Source organism: Pseudorca crassidens, chromosome 2 (genome assembly GCF_039906515.1).
Source record: "Pseudorca crassidens isolate mPseCra1 chromosome 2, mPseCra1.hap1, whole genome shotgun sequence".
Taxonomy (NCBI): Eukaryota; Metazoa; Chordata; class Mammalia; order Artiodactyla; family Delphinidae; genus Pseudorca; species Pseudorca crassidens.
Window position 1 is genome coordinate 64,163,223 of NC_090297.1, and position 25,378 is coordinate 64,188,600.

A 25,378-nucleotide genomic window follows, 5' to 3' on the forward strand; every position below is an offset into this window, starting at 1 on the left:
CCTTTTCTTTTTCTGTTTTAAAATTTCAGTAGCTTTTGAAGTTCTTAACTAGGTGCCTTGATGATAATGTTCTGAATTTATAGTACCTTTCAAGTGTAAGTACTTTACAAATGATATGGAAGGCTCATTCACCAAAGACTTTGCTATCTCACTAAAGCTGCTGGAGATTTAAATAGGTAGGAGGCAGCTTGAAATTAACCTGGGAGGCCAAAGATATGATCTCATTTCTACTGAAAAATGTCCTGGCAGTACCAGTGACCTCAAGAGCTCGAGAATTTTAGCTTTACATTTTTTTCAAAGGCTACCTATGGTTCTCTAGGGCCCTCCTGGTGCAATGGTCTTTGTTCAAAGGCAAGGATTTCATTAATTGAATCACTAACACTACTTCTCTTCCCACCTGGGACTGTATCATAGTACCTTATCAGAGTTTAGACCTTCTTTATCTGTGAAATCTGACCCAGTCAGAGTATAAGGAAACTTTGCTTCAGGCAGAATTTGTAATACATTGGGACTGTATTCCTTTCTCCAGTCTCTTATCAAATGATACCTTTTTTTTTTTCTTTTTGGAGAGAATTTCTTGAATTTCTCCCTAAATATTATATAAGGTTTTGATTGTGAGAGAAATGGGTTTATTTTCAAATACCTGTGTTTTCTACTTATACACAAATTTTAATTCATTAAGGTGTCCTGAAAAGTTCAAATTATATGTAGAACATAGAACTTGTATGATAGTCTTTAATTTAAACTTGGTCTCTCAAACTTTTAATATTATTTTCTCATGATTTTAGTTATTATTCATCTAGAGGTATACTCAAAATTCTTTTCTCTAGGTACAAAAGAATCCTAGAAAAGATATATTTCTGAATTTGTAGTAACAGGATTCCCTATTATAATTTTTCAAATGAAAAATGATAAACTAAAAGCTGAAATTTGTAATCATCTGTAAAATATTTTTTTCAGTTCTGATGATGCCTTCAGTAAAGTCAATTTAAATTACCGCACAGAAAATGGTCTGTCTCTACTTCATTTATGTTGCATTTGTGGAGGTGAGTGCTTGGAACTCAATACTTTATAAGCTGGCTATATGTTTATATGGTCAGTGATTTGAACTGATTAATAGTCTGCAAGAGAATTCTATTCATACCCGATTTCCTCTTTTGCTTTGCCCCTAGAACCCTGATAACCTTTAGCTGAAGAAGTAACTAACTACCAGGCAGATATTACAATTGATTTAGCTCTGAATTTAAGTTTTATTGCGCTCCTACCTTGAATCAAATTTGCTTGGGGGAAAAAAAAAGTATGTTTCAGTATCGGGCATGGCAGTCATGGGTAAGGTTAAATTCAGAAGCACTTAAAGCATTTCCCAAAATATCATCAAGCAGTTGCTTCACAGTCTGTAGTAAGATATGTGGAAGGTAATAAATGCCAAAGATAAAATCCCGAAGTGAAGACTGATCAAAGTGAAGACTAAGAGTTTAATTCCGCTCATATCTTGTTATGTTTGGTTCATTAATATATCCCAAGCACCTAGGATGGTGCCTGGCTTATAGTAGGTACTCAGTAAACTTACTGAATTAGTGAATGAATATTTTTTTGTTAATCCAAACTAGTGTCCTTTGAACTCAGTTTTTAAAAGAACACTAATATATAGTATTGATACTAAACATATCCCTTAACCACTCCTCCCAAACAGACCCTACTTAACAGATCTTCTTCCCAAATTTAAACACGCCTTCCCAACCTTAGGCATTTTCTCCAGATTTCTCTGATCTAAATAATCTCCATTGCTAATGATGTTCTGATGAATCCTGCACAGCTAGATTTCTATCTAAGCTTTTTCACAAATAGTTTACTAGGGTGAATTTTTTCATGTTTTTATGGTTTAAAACATGATGAGGAGAGCACCAAATAAAAAATGTAACACAAATGCATTAAAATATACAGCACTGATACAAAGTTTTATAAATGTAGAATTGTTCACTACTAAGGCTGTCAATTAACAGAAAACTTTACAAATGGCCTCCAGAACAGCAGTCTGACATTTTCATACATCAGTGTGATATTTATCATTAAGTTAAAGAGAGATTTTTAAGTCACTTAGTCTATCCCCACAATTTAACTTTTTTCATTTTTTCTCTAAGGCAACAAGTCACATATTAGAACCCTTATGTTAAAAGGTCTCCGCCCATCTCGACTGACAAGAAATGGATTTACAGCCTTGCATTTGGCAGTTTACAAGGTACAAAAGTTTTGTATTAGAACCAAAGATGATGTGTATCTGTAGGCTTTTTTTTTTTTTGCAAATTAGTGATCATGGAAAATATGCAGAGTGACCACAGAATTACATTACTGGATAAACTTCTAGCTAACTCTTTGTTGAGCAGATATCATCAAAACACATTCTTTTTTATTGCTTTCCATGTTTATCTCATTTAATTTTCACAAGAACCCTGAGAATGAATACTATTATTATCTCCAGGGTTACATGGATAGCTAGTGGTTAGCCAGAATTTAAGACTTGGCAATCTGGTTCTCTTGCCAGAGCTCCCTACAAGGAGACCAAGCTGCCTCTGTGCAGAAGATGAGGCTGCATTTGAGGATGAAAGAAGCACATTGAAGCTGCATTTTTCTGCATGTTTTCCTTAATAAAAATATACTTCTAGGGTTCTCTTTAGCGTCTTTCTTTTATTTCTCCTACTTTTGCTTCAGTTGTTTTTTTCCTTACATTAATCCTTGGTTCCAACATAATCTCAGGACCTGATCATAAAGTAAATATAAAAGTGGATTGGAAAGGCTGGGATACTCAGTGTTGGGACAGATCCTTGAGATTGTCATAAATATGAATTTATGTAACATATAAATTAAATATAAATGTTCATTTTCTGATTGTAGTAAGTTTCAACTTACTCTGTACTTATTATGAGCTAAATATCACTCTAGGTTTTATATACATTATTTCTTCTATCATTAAAATAACTTGTTGAGTTTCATATTAGTCCTTATTTTACTGAAAAGAAAATTGAAGATTAAAGTTGGTTATCCAGTAAATGTTAGGATAATGATTAGAATCAAGTACAGTTGAGTCTTACTGTTATATTACAAAATATTTTGTTCTTTCTCAATGTCATGTGAGTCTGTGACAGGATTTTATTTCAGTTTTGTATGTGCAGGTGTGGTGGTGGCAGAGGTGGGGGCTGGGGACAGCCCTTTGCTTGTATCTGGATCACTTTCACTTTGCAACCCTCCCCCAACCTTTAGAGAGTTTATCACTGTGGGGGAAGAGAGCCATATTTTCCCATGATTCACATTCACATATTCCTGTGATTCATCATGCAAATGCTCTAATACTCATCCTTTTTCCGGCCCCATCAATGCCTAGTCAATTTGTCCGATTCCTTCTGGGAAAAAGTGTCAGTAAGTGCTAAATTGTCTTAATACCTACTAATCATCCTACAAAACTTGAATGGAGACTGAGTTCAGGGTGTAGGAAATAGAGTCTGACACCGGCCTTTCTGCTGAATGGCAGGAGGTTAAAGTAGAAGAGTTTCAAGGAATAGGAAGCTGGTGGTGGATAGTCAAGGTGGTATTGTGAAACCATGAATTCTGAATTTGACTGTCTGGGATATTCTCTCTGTATTAGTTCATTTTCCCAAGATTTAGCATGACACAGCCACACAAATGGGTTCTGAATGACCTAAGGCTACAATCTTAAGAAAATATAGTTCTTCCACCTCTGTTTATCAAACCTAAATTTCCATTTTTAGAGTTCTCTTTGCTCTAGTTATTCTGTTTTCTTATACTTTACAGAAGAATATATGGACTATAACTTTTTTATAACAAATTTAAACAAATTTAGAATCTTAGGACACAAGGTAGGCAAAGATTCTTAAGAGGCCATAACAGAATGCATGATTACTTATTTCTTAACAAAGATAAAAACAAATTAACTTTACCATTCCACTTTAAACATAGAAACAATATAAAGTAGCCATTCATACTACTATTGTATTAAATATAGTTCTAATTATACCTTCCCTGGACTACTGCAGTAGGCATCTGATTCATTTTGGGCTGTGATTCTCTTCCCCCATATATTTTAATTCTTATTTTAGTTTTATTTTTTTTTTCTTTTCTGTATGCTTTTTTTTTTTTTTTTTTTTTTTTCTGTACGCAGGCCTCTCACTGTTGTGGCCTCTCCCACTGCGGAGCACAGGCTCCAGACACACAGGCTCAGTGGCCATAGCTCACGGGCCCAGCCGCTCCGCGGCATGTGGGATCTTCCCAGACTGGGGCACGAACCCGTATCCCCTGCATCGGCAGGCGGACTCCCAACCACTGAACCACCAGGGAAGCCCAGTATTATTTTAAACAAAATAATTTCCAGACTATTACAAGAAACTCCTATATATACTTTATCCAGATTTATTAATTGTTTATATTTTGTCCCATCTCCATCATCACTCTATTTTTTTTCAGAATCATTTGGAAGTAAAGACAACATTCCCTATAGCTACTAAATACTTTTATCTTTATTTCCTAAGAAAAAGGAAATTAACTTACATATTCACAGTACAATTATCAAAATCAGAAAATGTGACATTGATACTATGCTCTTTATCTAATCTATACCCAAAATGCAAATGTGGTCAGTTATCCCAATACTGTCATTTATAGCTGTTTATTTTTTTGTTGTTTAGCATTCAATCCAGAGTCGTATATTTTTAGTTTTCTTGTCTCTGTAGTCTCCTTTAAACTGAAGGAGTTTCTCTGCCTTTCCTTGCCTTTCTTGATCTTAGTATTTTTGATGAATACAGAACAATTATTTTTATACTGTTCTTTGGATTTTTAGAAATATTGCAATTGAACTTTATTGTTAATACTCACAAAATGAATAATGTGATTTTCAAATCGTTTTATTGGCCACATTCAATTACACACCCCCGAATGCTGGGCCTGCCTCAGACCTGAGTATTTTTCACAAATGAGGGCATCTCTGGTTTCTAGCAACATCTTGACTTTTTTTTTTTTTTTTTCTTCGGTACGCGGGCCTCTCACTGTTGTGGCCTCTCCCGTTGCTGAGCACAGGCTCCGGACTGGCAGGCTTAGCGGCCATGGCTCACGGGCCCAGCCGCTCCGCGGCATGTGGGATCTTCCCAGACCGGGGCACGAATCCATGTCCCCTGCATCGACAGGCGGACTCTCAACCACTGCGCCACCAGGGAAGCCCTGGTTGAGTTTTTTTAAGGGGTCAAATTTATTGAGGTATAATTTATACACAATAAAATTCACAATTTTAAGTGTACAAGTTGATGACTTTTGAAAATATATATATTCATGTACCATCATTGCTATCATGATATAACACTTTTCTATCATACACAAAAGTTCCCTCATACCTTTATGCAATCAATTCCCTCCTCCATGTCACCTGACCTCTGGAAACCACTGATGTCTGTTCTATCCCTATAGTTTTCCCCTTTCTAGAATTTTATATGAATGCAATCTATTCAGTTTGTTTTCTTTTATATATGGTTTCTCCCACTTATCATAATGCTGTTGTTGTGTGTTTAGTAATTCATTTCTTTTATTGGAAAGTTGTATTCCCTTATAAGGATATACCACAGTTTATTTAACTATCCATCTGTTGAAGGATTTGTTGATGGTTGTCTTTACATCTTGACTATTATAAATAAATTTGCTATTAACGTTCTTGTACAAATCTTTGTTTGAACTATGTTTTTATTTCTCTTGGGCAATATCTAGGAGTGAAATTGCTGGGTCATATCATAAGTGCATTTTAAATTTTAATAAGAAAATGCCGAACTCCTTACCAAACTAGCTACATCATTTTCCATCCCATCAGTAATGTATTAGAATTGTAGTTGTTCCACATCTTTGCCAACACTTCATATGGTCAGTATATTTTATCTTAGCCATTCTATTAGGCGTGTATTCGTATCTCATTATGAATATATTGAATTGCCCCAGTGACTAATGAAATTGAATAGATTTTCATTTGCTTGTCACCAAATTTTTTTTGGTATAGTGTCTGTTGAACACTTTTTCCCATTTTTAAATTTGCTTTATTGTTTTCTTGAATTGTAACAAACTTTTATATATTCTGGATACAGATTCTTTGTTGGATATATATTTTGCAAAAAATTTCTCCCATTCTAGGCTTGCTTTTTCATTTTCTTAACAATGTCATTTAAAGAGAAAAAAGTACTATGCATTATTTTTTAACTGATGACTCTAGTGATTACACTATAGATCCTTAACATATCACAGGTATTTTTGTTAATATTGGCCTACTTCACTTTAAATGTAAGACCCTTCCAATGATATAGTTCCACTCAATCTTTATTCTTTATACTGTTGTTACCGTATACCTTACATCTATACATGTATAATCTCCAATACGTTGTTAGAATTTTTCTGTTAAGCATTAATATCTTTTAAAGAAAGTAAGAGAAGAGAAAATATCTTTGGTTTTCAGCAGATTGGTTATAATAATCCTATGTATGATTTCCTGTGTACAATGCTTTTTGAACATTGAGTTTCTTAAATCTGTAAATTCGTTTTCATCAAATTCAGAAATTTTGACCATTATTTTTTCAAATATGTATGTTAGATTGTTTGATAATCTTCCAAATATTACCAAGTCTCTGTTCATTTTTTTCAATCCCCTTTCTGTTTTCAAAATTTGATTATTTCTGTTTATTTGAATTCAGTTTCAACACCATTTCTCTGCCATCTTCCATCTGATTCTAATCTACTAAGAGTTATTCATTTCAGATGTATTTTTCAGTTCCAGAATTTCCACTTACTGTTAAAATATAATTTCATCTTCTCTGCTATGATTACTCATCTGTTCATTTATTTTTCCATATTTTCATTTAAATTCTTGAACCTATCATTAGTGACTACTTTAAGTGCCTTATCTGTTGTTTCTAACATCTGGATTACCTTAGTGTTTGTTCTATTGAATGCTTTTCCTTTTGACTACATGTTACATTTTCTGGTTTCTTTACTTATCAATTTTTATTGCATGTTAGACATTATATATTATTTGTTACAGGAAATCTTCATTATGTCATCTTCCCTTAAAGGTGTTGAATTTTTTTTCTCAGGCAGAAGGCTAGGGCAATCATGGAATATTGTGGGGGCTTACTTTGTATCTTTCCCTTCTCCCAAGATCACAGTTCTTTCTTCATGTTCTTCATTGCCTGAGAATAGTCGTGTCATATATTTTGTTCCACTTTATAGATTTCACTTGTCAGTAGGGAAAATCCATACAAGTTATCCTGTCATGATCCCATATATTTTTAGATTGCTTCTAAAGTGATCTGCATAAGACACAAATCTACAATGTCAATGTTCATTTAAAACTTTCTATGGTCACCCATTGCCTGTCTAATAAAATTCAAACTCCTAAATTAGATATTTAAGATCCCTTAGTTCACAGTTTTGCTGAATTTACTTTCCAGACTCTTTTTGTGCAGGCTCTGAACTTCCAAACCTAATGGTTTTCAAATTTAATGTGCATGAGAATCATATGGTAACTACAGGCTTAAAATGAATATTTCCCTCTCCATCTCACACCAATCTAATTTGGTACATCTAGGATAGGCTGAGAATATAAATTTTTTATCAAAGAGTCAAGGCAGTTTTGATGCAAGCAGTCTAAGGCTACATGTTGAGGATCACAGTTCAAGTCTTGCAACTCAAATTGTGGCCAGAGAATCAGCTGCATCTGCCTCAAATGGGAGATTTTTAGGAATGAAGAATCTCACTCCCTATTCAACCAGAATTTGCTTTTTTTTTTTAATCCCAGAAAGCAGGTTTGCAGGCTAAAGTTTGAAAAGCACTGTTCTAGATTACTGCATTCTTTAGTTTAAGCACTTTCATACTTCAGTGTTTTTATTCTTGTTATTTCTTCTGCTTAAATACTTTTTAATTTATTTTCCTGATAGGAAAGTATTATTTATTTAAAACCAAGGTAAACTGAGTCTTCTTGAGCTTTCTTGAACTCTCAGATTTTACTGTACTATCTTTTGGGTTTCAGTTACACATTCACATTCTTTTTTATTACAGCACTTGTAATTATTTGTTTATTTCTATATTTCACATGTTGGACTGTGAAATTCGAATTTGGTAGTGAGTCTTTTTCTTTCTGATTCCTCAGTGTATAGGACCTGTAAAAGATCCTTGATAAATACTCTTGAGAAATTAATGAGTACCCAAACATTAGTACAAATAATACTTGATATTTATTGATATAATAATGTACCTTAATAAATACTGTTAGCTTAAAAGCTACACTATTCATGTTCATATCTCAGTTCTAAGACTTAATAGTGTTCATCTTCAGGCAAGTTACTCTCTCCCACTGTCTCTCTGAAATGGAGCAAATAGAATTACCTATTTCATTGGGTGGTTTACAGTTTTAAAAAGGACAAATCATATGCAGTATGACATGCAGCAAAATACTAACACATAGTAAATACTTAATAAAAGCTAATTATTATTGTTGAACTTCTATTTCAATAAACATTTAATAGAGACCTAATGTGTCAGCTATTTTACACAGAAAAATAAAAAGAAAAGGACCATGTCCTCTGGATTATTGCATTCTGAAGAGATGAGAATACCTAATAATAGATATCAAAGAAATGAAGTCTATACTTAGATCAATGGACTCCAAACATTTTTTATCATATGCCATATAAAATTAGCACCTCAAAATGCATATAATTTTTTATAAATTATAATCGTGAATAAAAATCACCAGTAAATAGCTCAAGGCAAAGTAAACTCTTTGGCAGACAGTGTTAAAATTTGTGGACATAAATTCATACTTCAAATATCATTTTTGATAATATCAAAATATTTTGACAAATTTATACTCAAAGATAATTAGACTGACATTAATTTTACCTAGAAATTTAGCTTATACAAAGCTCAGGTAAGTAGAATGAAAAACGCAGCTCTGCCATTTTCCTTTTCTTCTTCTTACATTAATAATATGTATTTGATCTATAGTTTCATCACAGGAATTTTCTGAAGATAATATGCCATTTTTTTAAGGATCAATTCAGTTAAAATAAGATATTAAAATCTATAAATCCACTGAATTTGGCTCACATAGCTATAATGAATCCTCATATACTAAATGCTAAAACTCATATATTAAATGCAGGCAACTCTCATCTTCTCTCTATTTGGAATTCCAAGTATTGATTTCTTATACTTTGGGTACTGTATGTAACACATGACAAACTGATATATGAACTGAGACCACCAGTGTAAATTTTCATGTTAAATATTGGTAAAATTTTATTATCTTTATATATAAATAAACATAAGCAGAATTTCTAGTATTTTCTTCTTGTACTTTAATGAATATTTCCTTACAAGACTCCTGTCATATTTGCATTCCACTTTGGGGCATACTTCTTTAGATGGTATCTAAATTGTACTCCTAAAATGAAATACAAGACTTTGGGGAAAAAATTGAGATTTATATAGTTTCAAAGATTTTAAATAAGAATGTTAATGGGGCTTCCCTGGTGGCGCAGTGGTTGAGAGTCCGCCTGCCGATGCAGGGGACACGGATTTGTGCCCCGGTCCGGGAAGATCCCACATGCCGCGGAGCGGCTAGACCCCGTGAGCCATGGCCTCTGAGCCTGTGCGTCCGGAGCCTGTGCTCCACAATGGGAGAGGCCACAACAGTGAGAGGTCTGTGTACCTCACAAAAAAAAAAGGAATGTTAATGAACAAAAGTTTATTAGATCATCTAATTTAACCTCACATATACAGACAAACCACTTGATGAAATTTCTTTGTGAATAAAAAGTAGCATTTTGATTAGTCAGATTCTTTTTAGCATTTCACGGGATAAAAGCAGATATTGAATGATCAGTTATTCTATCCTGTAGATGTCTAGCAAGATCTCATTCCAGTTATTTAGAAGAATTATTTTATATATTTATTACAAAGGGGAAGGACAAAGAAGGAGGGAAAAATTTAATTCAAGCCTATTTCTGTCTGGGTCACTAGACCTAGGTTCTTATTGCTACACAACCATGCCTATCAGAAAACTCTGTGTTTTCTAGTCCTGGTGATTCATAGCCTGGAAACCACTGTTTCTTTTGTCCATATATATATTTTTTTCCATAACATATGTGTTTGATTGCAAATTTGAGAGATTTTTTTAAAACTGTCCTAAATCCAGGACCCAAAGCACTTTTGCATACTTACCTTCCAGTTAAATTGCTACTTTTTAACACTGACTTGATCCATACTTTAAGGAACTAGGGAATATTTATACCCACAAATTAGAGCAATCTTTAAAATGGATTTTTTTTATACTCACATTTCTTCTTAGTAACCAAATACTTCATAATCTCTTTCTAAATGGACATGTTCTCAACGAAAAGATAGTAGGATTATAACTAAAGATGTTAACATATCCTTCAGTTCTTATTTTGGACAGCACTATTTCTTGAAGAGGATTCCCTGACCCCATCCCCCCAGGGCTGGATTACATACCATGTACTCTTAGCACCTTATCGCACTGTGAATAATGCTATATTTCACTTTCTGGTTACTTCTCTTCACCTTCCTCTAGATTAGGGGTCACAATCTCTCATGCTTTCAGGAATGAGGCAGTTAACATAAATAAATGAAGGTGTTAGATAATATAGCAAAGTTAAATGGGAACTAATAGACTCAATGTTTTTGATATACAAAAAGCAGTGGACACTATAGCAAGTTAGAGAATTTATGCCCTATGTGAAGGGAGCAGTCAATATTCAGGTCCAGTTAATCGTTGCCATATAGGAATGTAAGCCCAGTATTGTCCCAAATTTCAGAAAATCAGAAATTATATCAAGTTTCCTGATACTTGTTTGTTGACCATTAATTCACAAATTTTAGTTTTAAATACATGTACACATATACAGTACAAACCATGTACCTCATTTCCCATTGAGGCCTGTTTGTAACCTCTGATAGGAATTATGAGCACTACTAAGGCAAGGACTGGATCTAAATTGCTTATTATCTTATTTGAGCTCTTACAACAATTCCTGGTATATATTCATCAATATATGTGTTACATAAATAAACGAATAAAGTTATAATTCTGTGGTGACTGGGAAAAAGGAAAGTACTTCAAAGGAGGAAGAATTATGTTGACATTGAACAAAATAGTGTCCTATTTTGGTCATTAGAATTGGAAATTAGGAAATTGTCAGATATCTCTGTAAGGGATATTTTAGTGAATTTGTGGGAGTAGAAAGTATGAAAATGGATTGAAAATAAATTGTGTTAGGAAAAAGGAGGCAATGAATATTGATTGCTCCTTCAAAAGGCAATATTGGGCAGTGTCTTGATAAGTGGTGGGATCATGGAAAGATTTCTACGATAGTGTTTTTGAGTCTTTTTTTAAGGTCTTGACTCTTTGGATAAACATAAAAATTCACAGTCTGTTAAAATTTTTTTAATTATAAAATAAAATATAAGTGAAAGCAAATTAAAGAAATTATAATATTCAATTTGCTTTTTCAAACAGCATGTATTTGCATTCTCCCAAACTTCCAGAGATTCTGATTAGCTCCTCCCTGTTAAATCATATCTATATTATTGAAAGAGAAGACAAACATACTCAAAGGCCAATTGGAAGCAGCCCACAGGAAGAAAGTGATTATGGGAAACTGGAAAAGGGTCAGCAGAGGTGATGAGAAAAAAAAAAATAGTGCAAAAGCAAATTTGGAGATATTACCCTAGTAAGAGTACATGTACTCAATCTAAGAGTGTGTTCCTTCTCTTTTTTCTTTCATTTTTTCAAAATTTCAAGCAAAGTCAAGTATTTCCACCACACTGAAGTCTTTAATCATTTATATCTTTTGTGAAGATAAATTCAGAATTATTTCAACAAGAGGCATGTAGGTGTGAGCAGTTATTTTTACACTGATTAATGGATCCTTTCATTGGCAATGTCTATGACACATGAAGCAGCTTTAGTCCATTAAATTTTTATACCTGGAACTAAATATATTTCATACTGAAGCCCTGCATAGTTCTTTGTCCTAGAAGAAACCTTAATGTTCTTTGAAGACTACAAAACTGCTTATATTACTTTTATCTTTACAAACACAAACAGGCTATAACAGTTGCTATGTCGGGTTAATTAGGTTTATGAAGAAAAAACTGCTTAGGTAGGCACATTATTAAAATATTTATTTATATGTCTTATTTTCACACTCAGAAACGCTGTCTTCTTTCCAAAGCAAGTTTGGTTCTGCCTTGCAGCTTGATGGGGCACTTCAGGGAGCATTAATATCAGAGTTGGATAGGATATTACAGAAAACAATTTAGTCCAATTCAGAAATACGTCCAATCCCAGAAATACTGGGAAACGTCCAGTATAGGTAAATCTATAGAAACAGAAAGTAGATTAGTCATTGCCTACAGCTGAGGAGGATTGCGATGCCGTAGCTAAAGGTACACCGTTCCTTTCAGGGTTGATGAAAATGGGGGGGCTTCCCTGGTGGCACAGTGGTTGAGAGTCCGCCTGCTGATGCAGGGGACATGGGTTCGTGCCCCGGTCTGGGAAGATCCCACATGCCGCGGAGTGGCTGGGCCCATAAGCCATGGCCGCTGAGCCTGCGCTGAATATACTAAAAACCAGTGAATCGTACATTTTAAAGGGGGTAATTGTGTCTGTGTGTTATATCTCAATAAAGCTGTTACCAAAAAAAAACAAAAAGGAAAGAAATTGACGTATTACATGATTTTTTATTTTTTGTAATTTTTTTAACATCTTTATTGGAGTATAATTGCTTTACAATGGTGTGTTAGTTTCTGCTTTATAACAAAGTGAATCAGCTATACATATACATGTATCCCCATATCTGAAGTGGGTCTCTTGGAAACAGCATATATAAGGGTCTTGTTTTTGTATCCATTCAGCCAGTCTATGTCTTTTGGTTGGAGCATTTAATTCATTTACATTTAAGGTGGTTATCGATAAGTATGTGCATATTGCCATTTTCTAAATTGTTTTGGGTTTGTTATTGTACGTCTTTTCCTTCTCTTGTGTTTCCTGCATAGAGAAGTTCCTTTAGCATTTGTTGTAAAGCCGGTTTGGTGGTGCTGAATTCTCTTAACCTTTGCTTGTCTGTAAAGGTATTGATTTCTCCGTCAAATCTGAATGAGATTCTTGCTGGGTAGAGTAATCTTGGTTGTAGGTTTTTCCCTTTCATCACTTTAAATATGTCCCTTCTGGCTTGCAGAGTTTCTGCTGAAAGATCAGCTGTTAACCTTATGGGGATTCCCTTGTATGTTATTTGTTGTTTTTCCCTTGCTGCTTTTAATATTTTTTCTTTGTATTTACTTTTTGATAGCTTGATTAATATATGTCTTGGCATGTTTCTCCTTGGGTTTATCCTGTATGGGACTCTCTGTGCTTCCTGGACTTGACTGACTATGTTTTTCCCATATTAGGGAAGTTTTCAACTATAATGTCTTCAAATATTTTCTCAGTCCCTTTCTTTATCTCTTCTTCTTCTGGGACCCCTATAATTCAAATGTTGGTGCATTTAATGTTGTCCCAGACGTCTCTGAGACTGTCCTCAATTCTTTTCATTCTTTTTTCTTTATTCTTCTCTGCAGTAGTTATTTCCACTATTTAATCTTCCAGGTCACTTATCTGTTCTTCTGTCTCAGTTATTCTGCTACTGATTCCTTCTAGAGAATTTTTAATTTCATTTATTGTGCTGTTAATCATTGTTTGCTCTTTAGTTCTTCTAAGTCCTTGTTAAACGTTTCTTGTATTTTCTCCATTCTATTTCCAAGATTTTGGATCATCTTTACTGTCATTACTCTAAATTCTTTTTCAGGTAGATTGCCTATTTCCTCTTCATTTGTTTTGTCTAGTGGGTTTTTGCCTTGCTCCTTCATCTGCTGTGTGTTTCTCTGTCTTCTCATTTTGCTAAACTTACTGTGTTTGGAGTCTCCTTTTCACACGCTGCAGCTTTGTAGTTCCCATTTTTTTTGGTGTCTGCCCCCAGTCACTAAGGATGGTTCAGTGGGTTGTGTAGGCTTCCTGGTGGAGGCGACTGGTGCCTGTGTTCTGGTGCATGAGGCTGGATCTTGTCTTTCTGGTGGGCAGGACTGCATCTGGTGGTGTGTTTTGGGGTGTCTGTTACCTTATTATGATTTTAAGCAGCCTCTCTGCTAAGGGGTGTGGTGGTGTTCCTGTGTTGCTAGTTGTTTGGCGTAGGGGGTCTAGCACTGTAGCTTGCTGGTCATTGAGTGGAGCTGGGTCTTAACGTTGAGATGGAGATCGCTGGGAGAGCTTTTGGTGTCTGATATTATGTGGACCCGGGAGGTCTCTGGTGGACAAATGTCCTGAACTTGGCTCTCCTACCTCAGAGGCACAGGTCTCACACCCGGCCGGAGCACCAAGACCCTGTCAGCTGCACGGCTTAGAAGAAAAGGGATAATAAAAGAAAGAAAGAAAAAATAAATAAAATAAAATAAAGTTATTAAAATAAAAAAATAAAGTATTTTAAAAATAAAAGAAATTTGAAAAGTAATAAGAAAGAAAGACAAAAGAGAGCAACCAAACCAAAAAACAAATCCACCAATGATAACAAGTGCTCAAAAACTATACTTAAAAAAAAAAAAAAACAACCAAAAACACAGACAGACAGAACCCTAGGACAAATGGTAAAAGCAAAGCTATACAGACAAAATCACACAAAGTCCATCGCTTCAATTTTGGGATGATTCGTTGTCTGTTCAGATATTCCACAGATGCAGGGTACATCATGTTAATTGTGGGATTTAATCCGCTGCTCCTGAGGCTGCTGGGAGAGATTTCCCTTTCTCTTCTTTGTTCGCACAGCTCTCGGGGTTCAGCTTTGGATTTGGCCCCACCTCTGCATGTAGGTTGCCTGAGGGCATCTGTTCTTCGCTCAGACAGGACGGGGTTAAAGGAGCAGCTGATTCGGGGGCTCTGTCTCACTCAGGCCGGGGGGAGGGAGGGGCACGGAATGTGGGGCGAGCCTGCGGCAGCAGAGGCCAGCCTGACATTGCAACAGCCTGAGGCGCGCCGTGCGTTCTCCCGGGAGAGTTGTCCCTGGATCACGGGACCCTGGCAGTGGCGGGCTGCACAGGCTCCCGGGAAGGGAGGTGTGGAGAGTGTCCTGTGCTTGCACACAGGCTTCTTGGTGGCAGCAGCAGCAGCCTTAGCATCTCAGGCCCATCTCTGGGGTCCGCGCTGATAGCCAATGCTCCATCCATCTCTGGAGCTTGGTTATGTGGTGCTATGAATCCCCTCTCCTCGTACACCCCGAAACAAAGAGGCAAGAAAAACTCTATTGCTTATTTGGCAGGTCCAGACTTTCTCCCGGACACACTCCGGCTAGCTGTGACGCACTAGCCCCCTGCAGGCTGTGTTCACGCAGCCAACCCCAGTCCTCTCCCTGCGATCCGACTAAAGCCCGAGCCTCAGCTCCCAGCCCCTAGCCACCCCGGTGGGTGTGCAGACAAGACTCTCGGGCTGGTGAGTGCTGGTCGGCACCGATCCTCTGTGCGGGAATCTCTCCACTTTGCCCTCCGCACCCCTGTTGCTGCGCTCTCCTCCATGGCTCCGAAGCTTTACCCCCGCCACCCACAGTCTCCGCCCGCGAAAGGGTTTCCTAGTGTGTGGAAACCTTTCCTTCTTCACGGCTCCCTCCCACTGGTGCAGGTTCCATCCCTATTCTTTTGTTTCTGTTTTTTCTTTTTTCTTTTTCCCTACCCAGGTGCGTGGGGAGTTTCTTGCCTTTTGAGAGGTCTGAGGTCTTCTGCCAGTGTTCAGTAGGTGTTCTGTAGGAGTTGTTCTACATGTAGATGTATTTCTGATGTATTTGTGGGGAGGAAGGTGATCACGTCTTACTCCACCATCTTGAAGGTCTCCCGCATTGCATGATTAAACATCTTAGAGTCAGAGTGGACTGAGACATAAGGTGAATATTCCCATTGAATTAGGTCAGTGTTGGGGACAATACATTTAATATAAATGTATAAATTTGTAAGGATGTGGGGTTTACTAACATTTCCACATGCTTTATTCCATTTTGTCCTCATTGCAGTTACATAAGATGGATTAGATCCAGCAGGTATTAGATCCCTTTTCTGTGAAGAGCACATGGTCAAGGCTTGCACATGAAAGGCAAACATTTTGGAGTAGAAGGGTGGTTGGGGGTGGAAGGTAACATATCATTCAGAAAAGCATAGGATTCAGTCAGAAGACCTAAGTTCAAATTCCAGGTCAGTTTTGATTTAAATGCACATTAAAAGAAAACATTTTATCATATGGTATGCCTGTTTAGTTCTTGAATAGCAAACTCTGAAAGGGATTTAGGAGTGCAAGAGATTTATGTGGAAGTGACACCTGTGAAAGGAAAAGGAAGGAAGGAAGAAATGTTGGTCAGCAGGAGCTGTCAGACCACAGTGCAGACTTGCTAAAATCTCTGCCAGCCCAGTGGGAGCTCCAGAGCACACATTGCCGTTTAGAGGGGTGTCACATTGAGTGGAAATGGCTAGGTCTTTTTACCACCACCTTTCTCAGTCACTGACTGGGGGCCACCATGAAGAAATCGTAATCTCAGCTCTAATGCTGCAGTGAATCCTGAATGAGCTAGCTGAGGGAAGCTGCCAGCTAACCACCCTCCTGGCACACTTTCTTGAAGGGAGATCTGAGTGGCACATCTCTACATCTTCCAGACATGGGGAGATTCTCATGATTTTATAGTAAATGAAAAAGGGAGATTACCTACCTCTATGTGTAGTATGAGCTCAATTGTGTACATAGTAATTGATGATAAAAATTGTTTCAAACACTGTGATAAATGCATTACATGATTTGATTTAATCCTCACAACTCTATGAGATTCATACTATTATGAACTTCATTTTACAGAAAATAAAAAGAACCCACAGCTCAAGAGGTTAAGAAATGACTTCCAAATGTAGGAAGTGGCCATCAGTATGCAAATACAGGTTTGCTTTGCTGTGCTAATCTGTGCTCTATGTAGTTTTATGAAGGTACATACCTAGGAAAAAGAATGAAAGAAAATAAACACACACATAAATGATAATAGTGATTAATGGTAGGACTACAGGTTATTAAATGTTTATTTATTCCTTTATTTTCTATATTTTCTTCTATGAGATATTTTGATTATCTGTTGAGGCAAAACCAACTACCCCAAACTTAGTCCTATAATACAACAATCATTTTATTATTCTCATGGATTCTCATTTCAGAAATTCAGACAAGACATAGTGGGGATGGCTTGATTCTGCTCTACTGTATTTAGGGCCTTAGCTGAGAAGACATGAATGACTGGGAGTTACTCCATCAGCTGGGGAATTAGAATCCTCTGGAGGCTTCACATGTCTGGTGCCTGGGCTGGGGTGACTATAAGGCTGGTTTTAGATGGGTCATTTGATTGGAGAATCTTTATGTGCTATGTACCTTCTCCATATGGCCTAAGCTTCCTTACAGCATGGTTTCCTCAAGTTAGTCAAACTTCTTACATGGTAGCTCGGAGCTTCAAGAGCAAGTTTTCCAGAAAACAAGGAGGAAGCTATGTGGCTTTCTATGGCCTAGCCTTGGAAGAAACATAGCTCACTTCTGCCTTAGTCTTTTTTTATTTTTTAATAGATTTATTATATTTATTTATTTATTGGCTGTGTTGGGTCTTTGCTGCTGCACGCAGGCTTTCTCTCGTTGCAGTGAGTGGGGGCTACTCTTCATTGCAGTGCATGGGCTTCTCATTGCGGTGGCTTCTCTTGTTGCGGAGCACGGGCTGTAGGCGCACAGGCTCAGTAGTTGTGACTCACGGGCTCTAGAGCGCAGGCTCAGTAGTTGTGGTTCATGGGCTTAGTTGCTCCACGGCATGTGGGGTCTTCCCAGACCAGGGCTTAAACCCGTGTCCCCTGCATTGGCAGGTGGATTCTTAACCACTGTGCCACCAGGGAAGCCCTGCCATACTCTTTTGGTCACAATCCACCCAGATGCAAGGAGATGGGTCATAGATTTCACATCTAAATCATAAGATTGTAAATGAATGCTTGCTATATTTTAAAACTTCCAGAGGGCATATTTCCATAAACAGAAGAAAGTAAAATTTAGACATTAAATAGTCCCAGTTTAATTTTTATTCTGGAATAGAATTGGCAAAAACATTTGTGTGTGTGTGTGTGTGTGTGTGTGTGTATGTATGTGTGTGTGTGTGTTTTTAATTTATGTAATTTGGTAGTAGAGAATCTGAGCTCTCTGACACTAATAGCTACTTTTCCTGGAATTATCTATAGTACCAATTACAGAGTTAACAAGAAGCAAGAGAGTAGATTCTGTATTAGAGTTTTATGCGTAGGACAAAGTTGGAGTCGATACCAGTACAAAAAATTTTCATCCATTTACATAAATCTTCAGAGGTCTATTGTACCCCCAATTCTATTTTTCAAGGAGATAGTTGGACTGATTTTTTTGTCCAAGCTTCACCTTTCCACATAAGGATTTTCCTTTGTTTAAAAATAATAAGTATTGTACATGTGAATGCATTACAGAGGCTTATTTACCCCCGCAGTTTAGAATGCTTCTGTGTGGCCCACTGAATAATAATAATGTAAATTTGGCTAGAGAGGGAAAAACCTAAGGGAAAACCTGTCAGTTCCCCAGAATAATATTCCTAATGCAAGTCTTAAGAGGCTTTCTTTTAAAAAACTTGCCCTCAGATACTTTAGTATATTGCAGAGTACAAGTAATAAGTGAGATCAGCTTTATAATATTTAAAATTTGCCTGATGTTTTTATTTTCTATCAATTTCCTTTCCAGGAGATGTGCACCAGATTGCTGAATTTTAAAATTATTCCATCAGGAAACAATATTTCTGTAGAGTAGGGGAGAAATATTTGGGACTTGTCAGTTAAATACAACAAAATACAATAAAATGGTATCCTCTCAACTGTTTCCTTGAGCTTGGCACCAAAGAAAGACCAGTGAAAGCACTATGGAAAGTCAAAAGTGAAGTATGGACTTTGGAATCATACAGACCTGAGTTTGTATCTAGCTCCAACACTTACAAACTACTTAAGGCTCTGCAAGTACTTTAAATTCTTGAAACTGACTGTCATCAACTATAAAATAGGGTTTATAATATTTTTCTCATAGGTAAATTGTGAAGTTGGAAAGAAATGATTTTACTTGGTACTTAACCCATAGTAAATAATTTATAAGTAGCAGTGATTGTTTTGTTACATTTTAGCATAGCTTGGTAAAATTAGAGTTCTATTTTTATAGTACTTAATAAATACTAAGATATATTTAGATCAATCAGAGGTCAGCTTGAGAAATCCAACAAAGATACGAAAGGGTAATTTATTACTTTTAACTTTTGACCACACTATTTGCCTATTCTGAAGGAATCACAACACGCTTTCTCTTAAAATCCACAAATTCCAGCTAAATAAAATACAAAGACAGTTGAGGAAAAGATGAACGTGTGTTTACAAGAATCTGCCTGATAGATAAATATTTCATATGCTCCATGATTTTCATATAATTTATTTTAATTTAGCCTAATATGGTACTTGTCATAAGGTAGATGTTCATTAATAAATATTTGTTGAATTAAAGAATATCCATCTTTTTAATGATTTGTATGAGTTCTTCATATATTAAATATACAAACCACTTGTCAGTTTTATATGTTGTGTATATTTCTCCAATTTGCCATTTATCTTATAATATTGTGTTTTTCTAATACTTTTATTTGCTCATACTTCCCTCTATTAAAAAAATGATTTTATGCTTAAAAATACCATCTTCACCTCCCTGCATTTAAATGCCTGTCCATCGGCAAGGAAAAATGTTTTAAGGTGATGGCTTTCCCGTTTATCTAGACTATTCATGTCTTTAGCCCTCCCCATTCAAAATTAAAGGTTATTGGTGAGGTGGGAGTGAATTTCTGTGAATTGTTTTTTTTTTTTTTGGAGGAGGCAGAACTAGTAGACGTTTCTTAATTTCCAGTACTGGTTCAGAGCTTTTTTATGTTTTATTCTTTTGATTATTTCCATGAGTAACTAGTGAAGCAGAAGTGAAGTGTGGGGAGGAAGTAAAACGAAAGGAGAAAGAGGAGCTAGACGATGGAGTCAAGTCTATATCTTTTTTGGAACCTATACTGAGTCTGAGACGTCCATGTCTAATGGTAATGAATTTACTTAGTATTGTTTTGCCAGGTACCATTTAAGTGCTTCAGTGTATATGCATTATCAAATCAATTGTGGATATACAGTTTATATATGCATCAAATCAGGTGGATACAGTTGTTGTCCCCTTTTTTTATAACCAAGGAAATTAGTGTAAATGTATTATGTAACTTGCCTTAGATTACATAGTCATTAGCAGAGCTGGTATTCTAACTAGGGACGCTAATTCTAGTACCCACAATCTTAACCCTGCATCGTAAGTATACCAAATTTAACATGTGAAAAACAAAACATTTTATTTCTGCCTCAGAAACTACCTTTTCCTGTTCTTCCCTATCTCTGTGTCATGTCATTCTACTGCTATTTATTGCTCTTGGAAAAAATTTGAATACCCAATACAGTGGCCTGCAAAGTCCTACAAGATCAGATATCTTTGACCTTATCTTGCACAATACTTTTTCCTTCTTTTATTTCTTAACCTTATACTCAACACTGGCCTTAAACACACTAAGCTTACTTCCATCTTAGGACTGTTGCACTAGCTATTCCCTGTCATTTAATGGCCATCCTCGAAATTGTGACTTAGATTTCCCCTTTTTGGAATTTACCATTTATCTCAAAGTTTACCTCCTCAGTGAAGCTTTCCCTGACTACTCAATTTAAAGTAGTCATTTTATCATTTGCCTCTTTCCTCTTATAGCCATTGGTACTTTATGACACTGTATATAATATTTTTTATTTGTTTATTTTCTCTGTCTCCTCTCACATATATACACAGTAAAAATATAAGCTCCATGAAAGCAGGGATTTAACTATCTCTCTCACCTCAGTGTTCCCACTGCTCAAACATTGTTTCAACACATATGTTGTGAGCATATTTATATATTCAAGAAGTTTTTGTTGAGTGTATGAAAGGTTTATTGAAAAGGAGAATGATGTGGTCAAAACTGTGTGTAAGAAAATTTATCTGCTAATAGTGTAGATGATGGACTGCAATGAAAAAAGGCTTAGTCAAGGAGACCATTCAGGAGGCTATGTAGGGTGATGTTGGAAATAAGGAGAAGAAATGTGAGAGGTACTAGTGAGTCAAAACCAGCAGAATTCTGAAACTGATTGAGTTGAAGTGACTCAAGGTCAGTTGGAATAAGAAAGTGCCATTAATGTGAATAAGGAATGCTAGGAGATGATAAGTCACACTTGGGAAATTATGAATGGTATTCACAAGAGCGCTTTTGAATTTTTAATTTGAGATGCCATTGGTAGGCAGGATATATGGAATTTAGACTTAACAGAGAAGTCAGGACCAAAAATGAAGTTATCAGATTGTATAAGAATTACCAAAGGTGGCAATTAGAATGAGAAAATAGCTTAGGGCTAAGTTCCTAAATCAGTCAATTTTTGGAGACAGAAAGGATATAGATAAAATTAGCTTACCTCAGTGGAAAAAATGCTGGGGTTTTTTTGTCTGTTTGTTTGGTTTTTTTAGAATGGAGAAAACGTTAAGTCTGTAAACTGAGTAGAGGGAGGCAATGGAAGAGTAAAGGAAGATGAAATCTTTAACTTTCTTGCTAGAGCAGGTGTAGAGTGGAAGATTTGGAAACTATAACATTAATTTTTTTATATGAAGTTCTTTGCTAAAGTTTTTCAATTTTTATAACTTCTCAACCTTCACTTATGTGTGACAGCATTAAGAAATCAAACTTCATTTTTTAATGGAAGGATTTTCTTTTTTTTTTTTTTTTTTGCGGTACGCGGGCCTCTCACTGTTGTGGCCTCTCCCGTTGCGGAGCACAGGCTCCGGATGCGCAGGCTTAGTGGCCATGGCTTACGGGCCCAGCCACTCTGCGGCATGTGGGATCTTCCCAGAGGGCACGAACCCGTGTCCCCTGCATCGGCAGGCGGACTCTCAACCACTGCACCACCAGGGAAGCCCTGGAAGGATTTTCTTAACTGACAGTATTTGAAATTTTATGTATATGCATAAATGCAATGCCTATCCCATGAAGACTTGATTTTCTTGCCACTGGGTGTGTTTGAGATATTGATGGGCCAAGTATTATAGAAGTTGTGGTTTGAATTCTCACTTTGAGGGAGAGAGTTAAACATGAAGAGCTTTCTTTGCATTCCCTTCCAGATCTGGAGTTTTGTGAATATGTGGCCCTCCACATTACTCTTTTGAGTGTTCTGACTTATAAAATGAGGTTTATAGTAGTTATTTTTCATAGGATTACTTAGAGAAATATTTAATTCATTTTTTATCAACAACTATTTTTGAAGTCTCCATGTGCCAGGTTTAAATAAGTTAATGGGTATGAAAGTTTAATTACATAATAAAAATTCAATGAATGTTAATTTCTATTAATATTATTAAAAAGCATCATGTCTCTCCAAAGATAGAAATACAGTGCAAATAATAGTGTGAAGAAAGGAAGGATTATTTTGGTCATTGCATAAAGTATTCTAATTTAAATGCTCAAGCAATGTTTCAAACATTTTCACTGAGCGAAAACATTTTAATGAGTCAAGTTAAGAAAGACACTACTGATTAATTACATATAGAGCCCATGACACTATGTCGTTAATTATGTATAGGACCCATGACACATATGTGTTAGAGGAAAATCAAGTACTGAACTACCATGAAGTGGCCCACTGCAGCCAGTTCAATAGTGCAGTTTCTGGAGAAAGCACATTTATTGGAGTGACCTACATGTACGTTTGAGTTGAGTTTGCAAGAGCCTCACCATAGGTAAATGTCCTTTCTGTCTTTCATGGTCAAGTGGTAGAAGATTGATTATAATTGAACAGCCTGTCATCTGTTCCTACATTTCAACCATCTGAGAGCTGCTCTTTGCTTTCTCATGTGCTCTTGTGCCAGAAATCACACTTAAGTTTTCTTTGAGCGCCTAAATTGGCTGACAGTCAGGGAATCAATATATCCTGTTGCACAGTGTTCAAAGCTGCTATTGAGAGAAAAATAACACTAAAGATGTGTTTCCTTGCAGGATAGTGCAGAATTGATCACTTCTCTGCTTCACAGTGGAGCTGACATACAGCAGGTTGGGTATGGCGGCCTCACTGCCCTGCATATTGCTACAATTGCTGGTCACCTGGAGGTAAGTCATATCTTGGCCACCTTGAAAACAAACCTACCTCTTTGGATTCTTGTTTTCAAATGGTGGCTTTTGAGATTCTAGGGGTTGGTTTAATTTTAACTAATGAACACACACACATTTCTTTTGGGGTTCAAATTAAGCTATATAAATATTCTTTTGATAGTAAATTCAGTCTATTTTGTAACAGTGTAATCAAACATCAATTAATATAAAGATGGCTGGATATACAGAGGCTATATAGCAGTGATTAAAAGCATAGGTATTGGAGTCAGGCAACTGTTTCCACCACTTGCTATATTTACCTCAAGCAAGTTACTGTACCTTCAGACACCTCTGTTTTCCTCATTTATAAAATAGAAATAGTGATAAGCCTATTGTAATGATTAAATTAGATAATCGGTATAAAGCACTTTGCAGATTGCTTCATTCATGGTAAGGACTCAATGAAAAATTATTCATTAATTCATTCACGTGTGCATTATTTGATTTATTAAGCATCTGTTGTGTGCCAGATACTGTTCTAGTTACTGAGGTGAGAGTAGCAATTAAAACAGGCAATTGTTTGAAATTTAGTTGTAGTGTTGTCTATCCCTCTAGGTGTACACAAAGCACCGAGCTGATCTCCCTGTGCTAGGCGGCTCCTTCCCACTAGCTATCTATAAGGAAACAATAAGGAAAAAACAAACAATAAGGAAAAAATATTATATAATGTTAGTAGTGAGTACAAGAAAAATAATAAAATGAGGTAAAATGAAAGCAGAGTGAAGAAGTGGACACCATTTTAAATAAGCTATATAGTGAAGCTATCATTAATATATATAGTAGTATCTGCAAAGGCCCTGGGGCAGAAAATAGCTAAGTGTATTGGAGGGGCATGAGTGAGCCAAAGTCACTAGTGTATATGGGCTGGAGGCAGAGTGATGGAGACAAAGTCAGGTGATGGTTACAAACAAGATTGCAGTGTTTTAAAGGCCAGAGGAGGGACTCTGGCTCTTATCTTAAACTTAATTGTTGAGATATTAATTTCATGTATGCAGAGCACTTTAATTTACATTGTTTATTTAATTTACTGAACATATCCTCATGAAATAGTTTTTATTGTCACTGCCATTTAGTAGTTATAAAACAAAGGCTCTGTACAGTAATTGTTTTTACAGATTACAAAGCCATTGAGAAAAAAAAGCCATGTCTGGAATCTTGGTCATTTTACTCAAACTTCCATGATTTTCACACTCTATTAATTGTGGTAATCACATGTAAGCTCAACAGTGTAATAAATAAGCAGTCTTATGTCTTCATTATTAAGTAGTTATCTATTTCTCCCTTTTAGTCATGTTGCAAGTTAAAGTGTACTTTCCTCACTTACACACACATGCACAATTGTGAACAAATAGAGCTGCATATAAAATCATAAATAAAACCTGTAAAATAGGTGTGAGTCATCCCTCTTAACAGTGTAAAGTTGAAGGGCTCTTCATTCAATAAATATTAATATATCTCAATGGGAGCGAAATAGTTTCCTTCATGTTGACATTTCCACTCCTTACTATATTTCCCTGAAAATAAATTATCTTATTTCCCAGAAAATAAATCTTTCTTATGAAATTTATTATAAATATAAGTGAATTTGTATTACTTATTAGGAGAGGGGAAATCCCATTAGAATCACTTAAATGTAAATGGTTTCCAAAAAAGAAACCGAGGTTAGTGATAAAGGGAAGGTAATTATATGAAGTCTGGGTAGAAGAATTAATGAGGTAGACATTAAGTCCCAGTGACTAACACATTCAACCTCTTAATGCCAGGAAAATGACAGAAGTTTGGTTTTTTTTTTAACATCTTTTTGGAGTATAATTGCTTTACAATGGTGTGTTAGTTTCTGCTGTATAACAAAGTGAATCAGCTATATGTATACATATATCCCCATATCTCCTCCCTCTTGTGTCTCCCTCCCACCCTCCCTATCCCATCCCTCTAGGTGTACACAAAGC

At 36.1% G+C, this 25,378-nt stretch overlaps 1 protein-coding gene across 1 annotated transcript in view; it reads left to right on the forward strand.

Annotated features, from left to right (window-relative positions):
• The window catches only part of TNNI3K (TNNI3 interacting kinase), a 312,769-nt gene that overhangs the window by 41,923 nt on the left and 245,468 nt on the right, over nucleotides 1–25,378 (forward strand). The window contains exons 5-7 of the mRNA XM_067726575.1: nucleotides 961–1,046; nucleotides 2,142–2,239; nucleotides 23,277–23,387. Coding sequence (XP_067582676.1) covers nucleotides 961–1,046; nucleotides 2,142–2,239; nucleotides 23,277–23,387 — 295 coding nt within the window. The remainder of the gene's footprint in view (nucleotides 1–960; nucleotides 1,047–2,141; nucleotides 2,240–23,276; nucleotides 23,388–25,378) is intronic.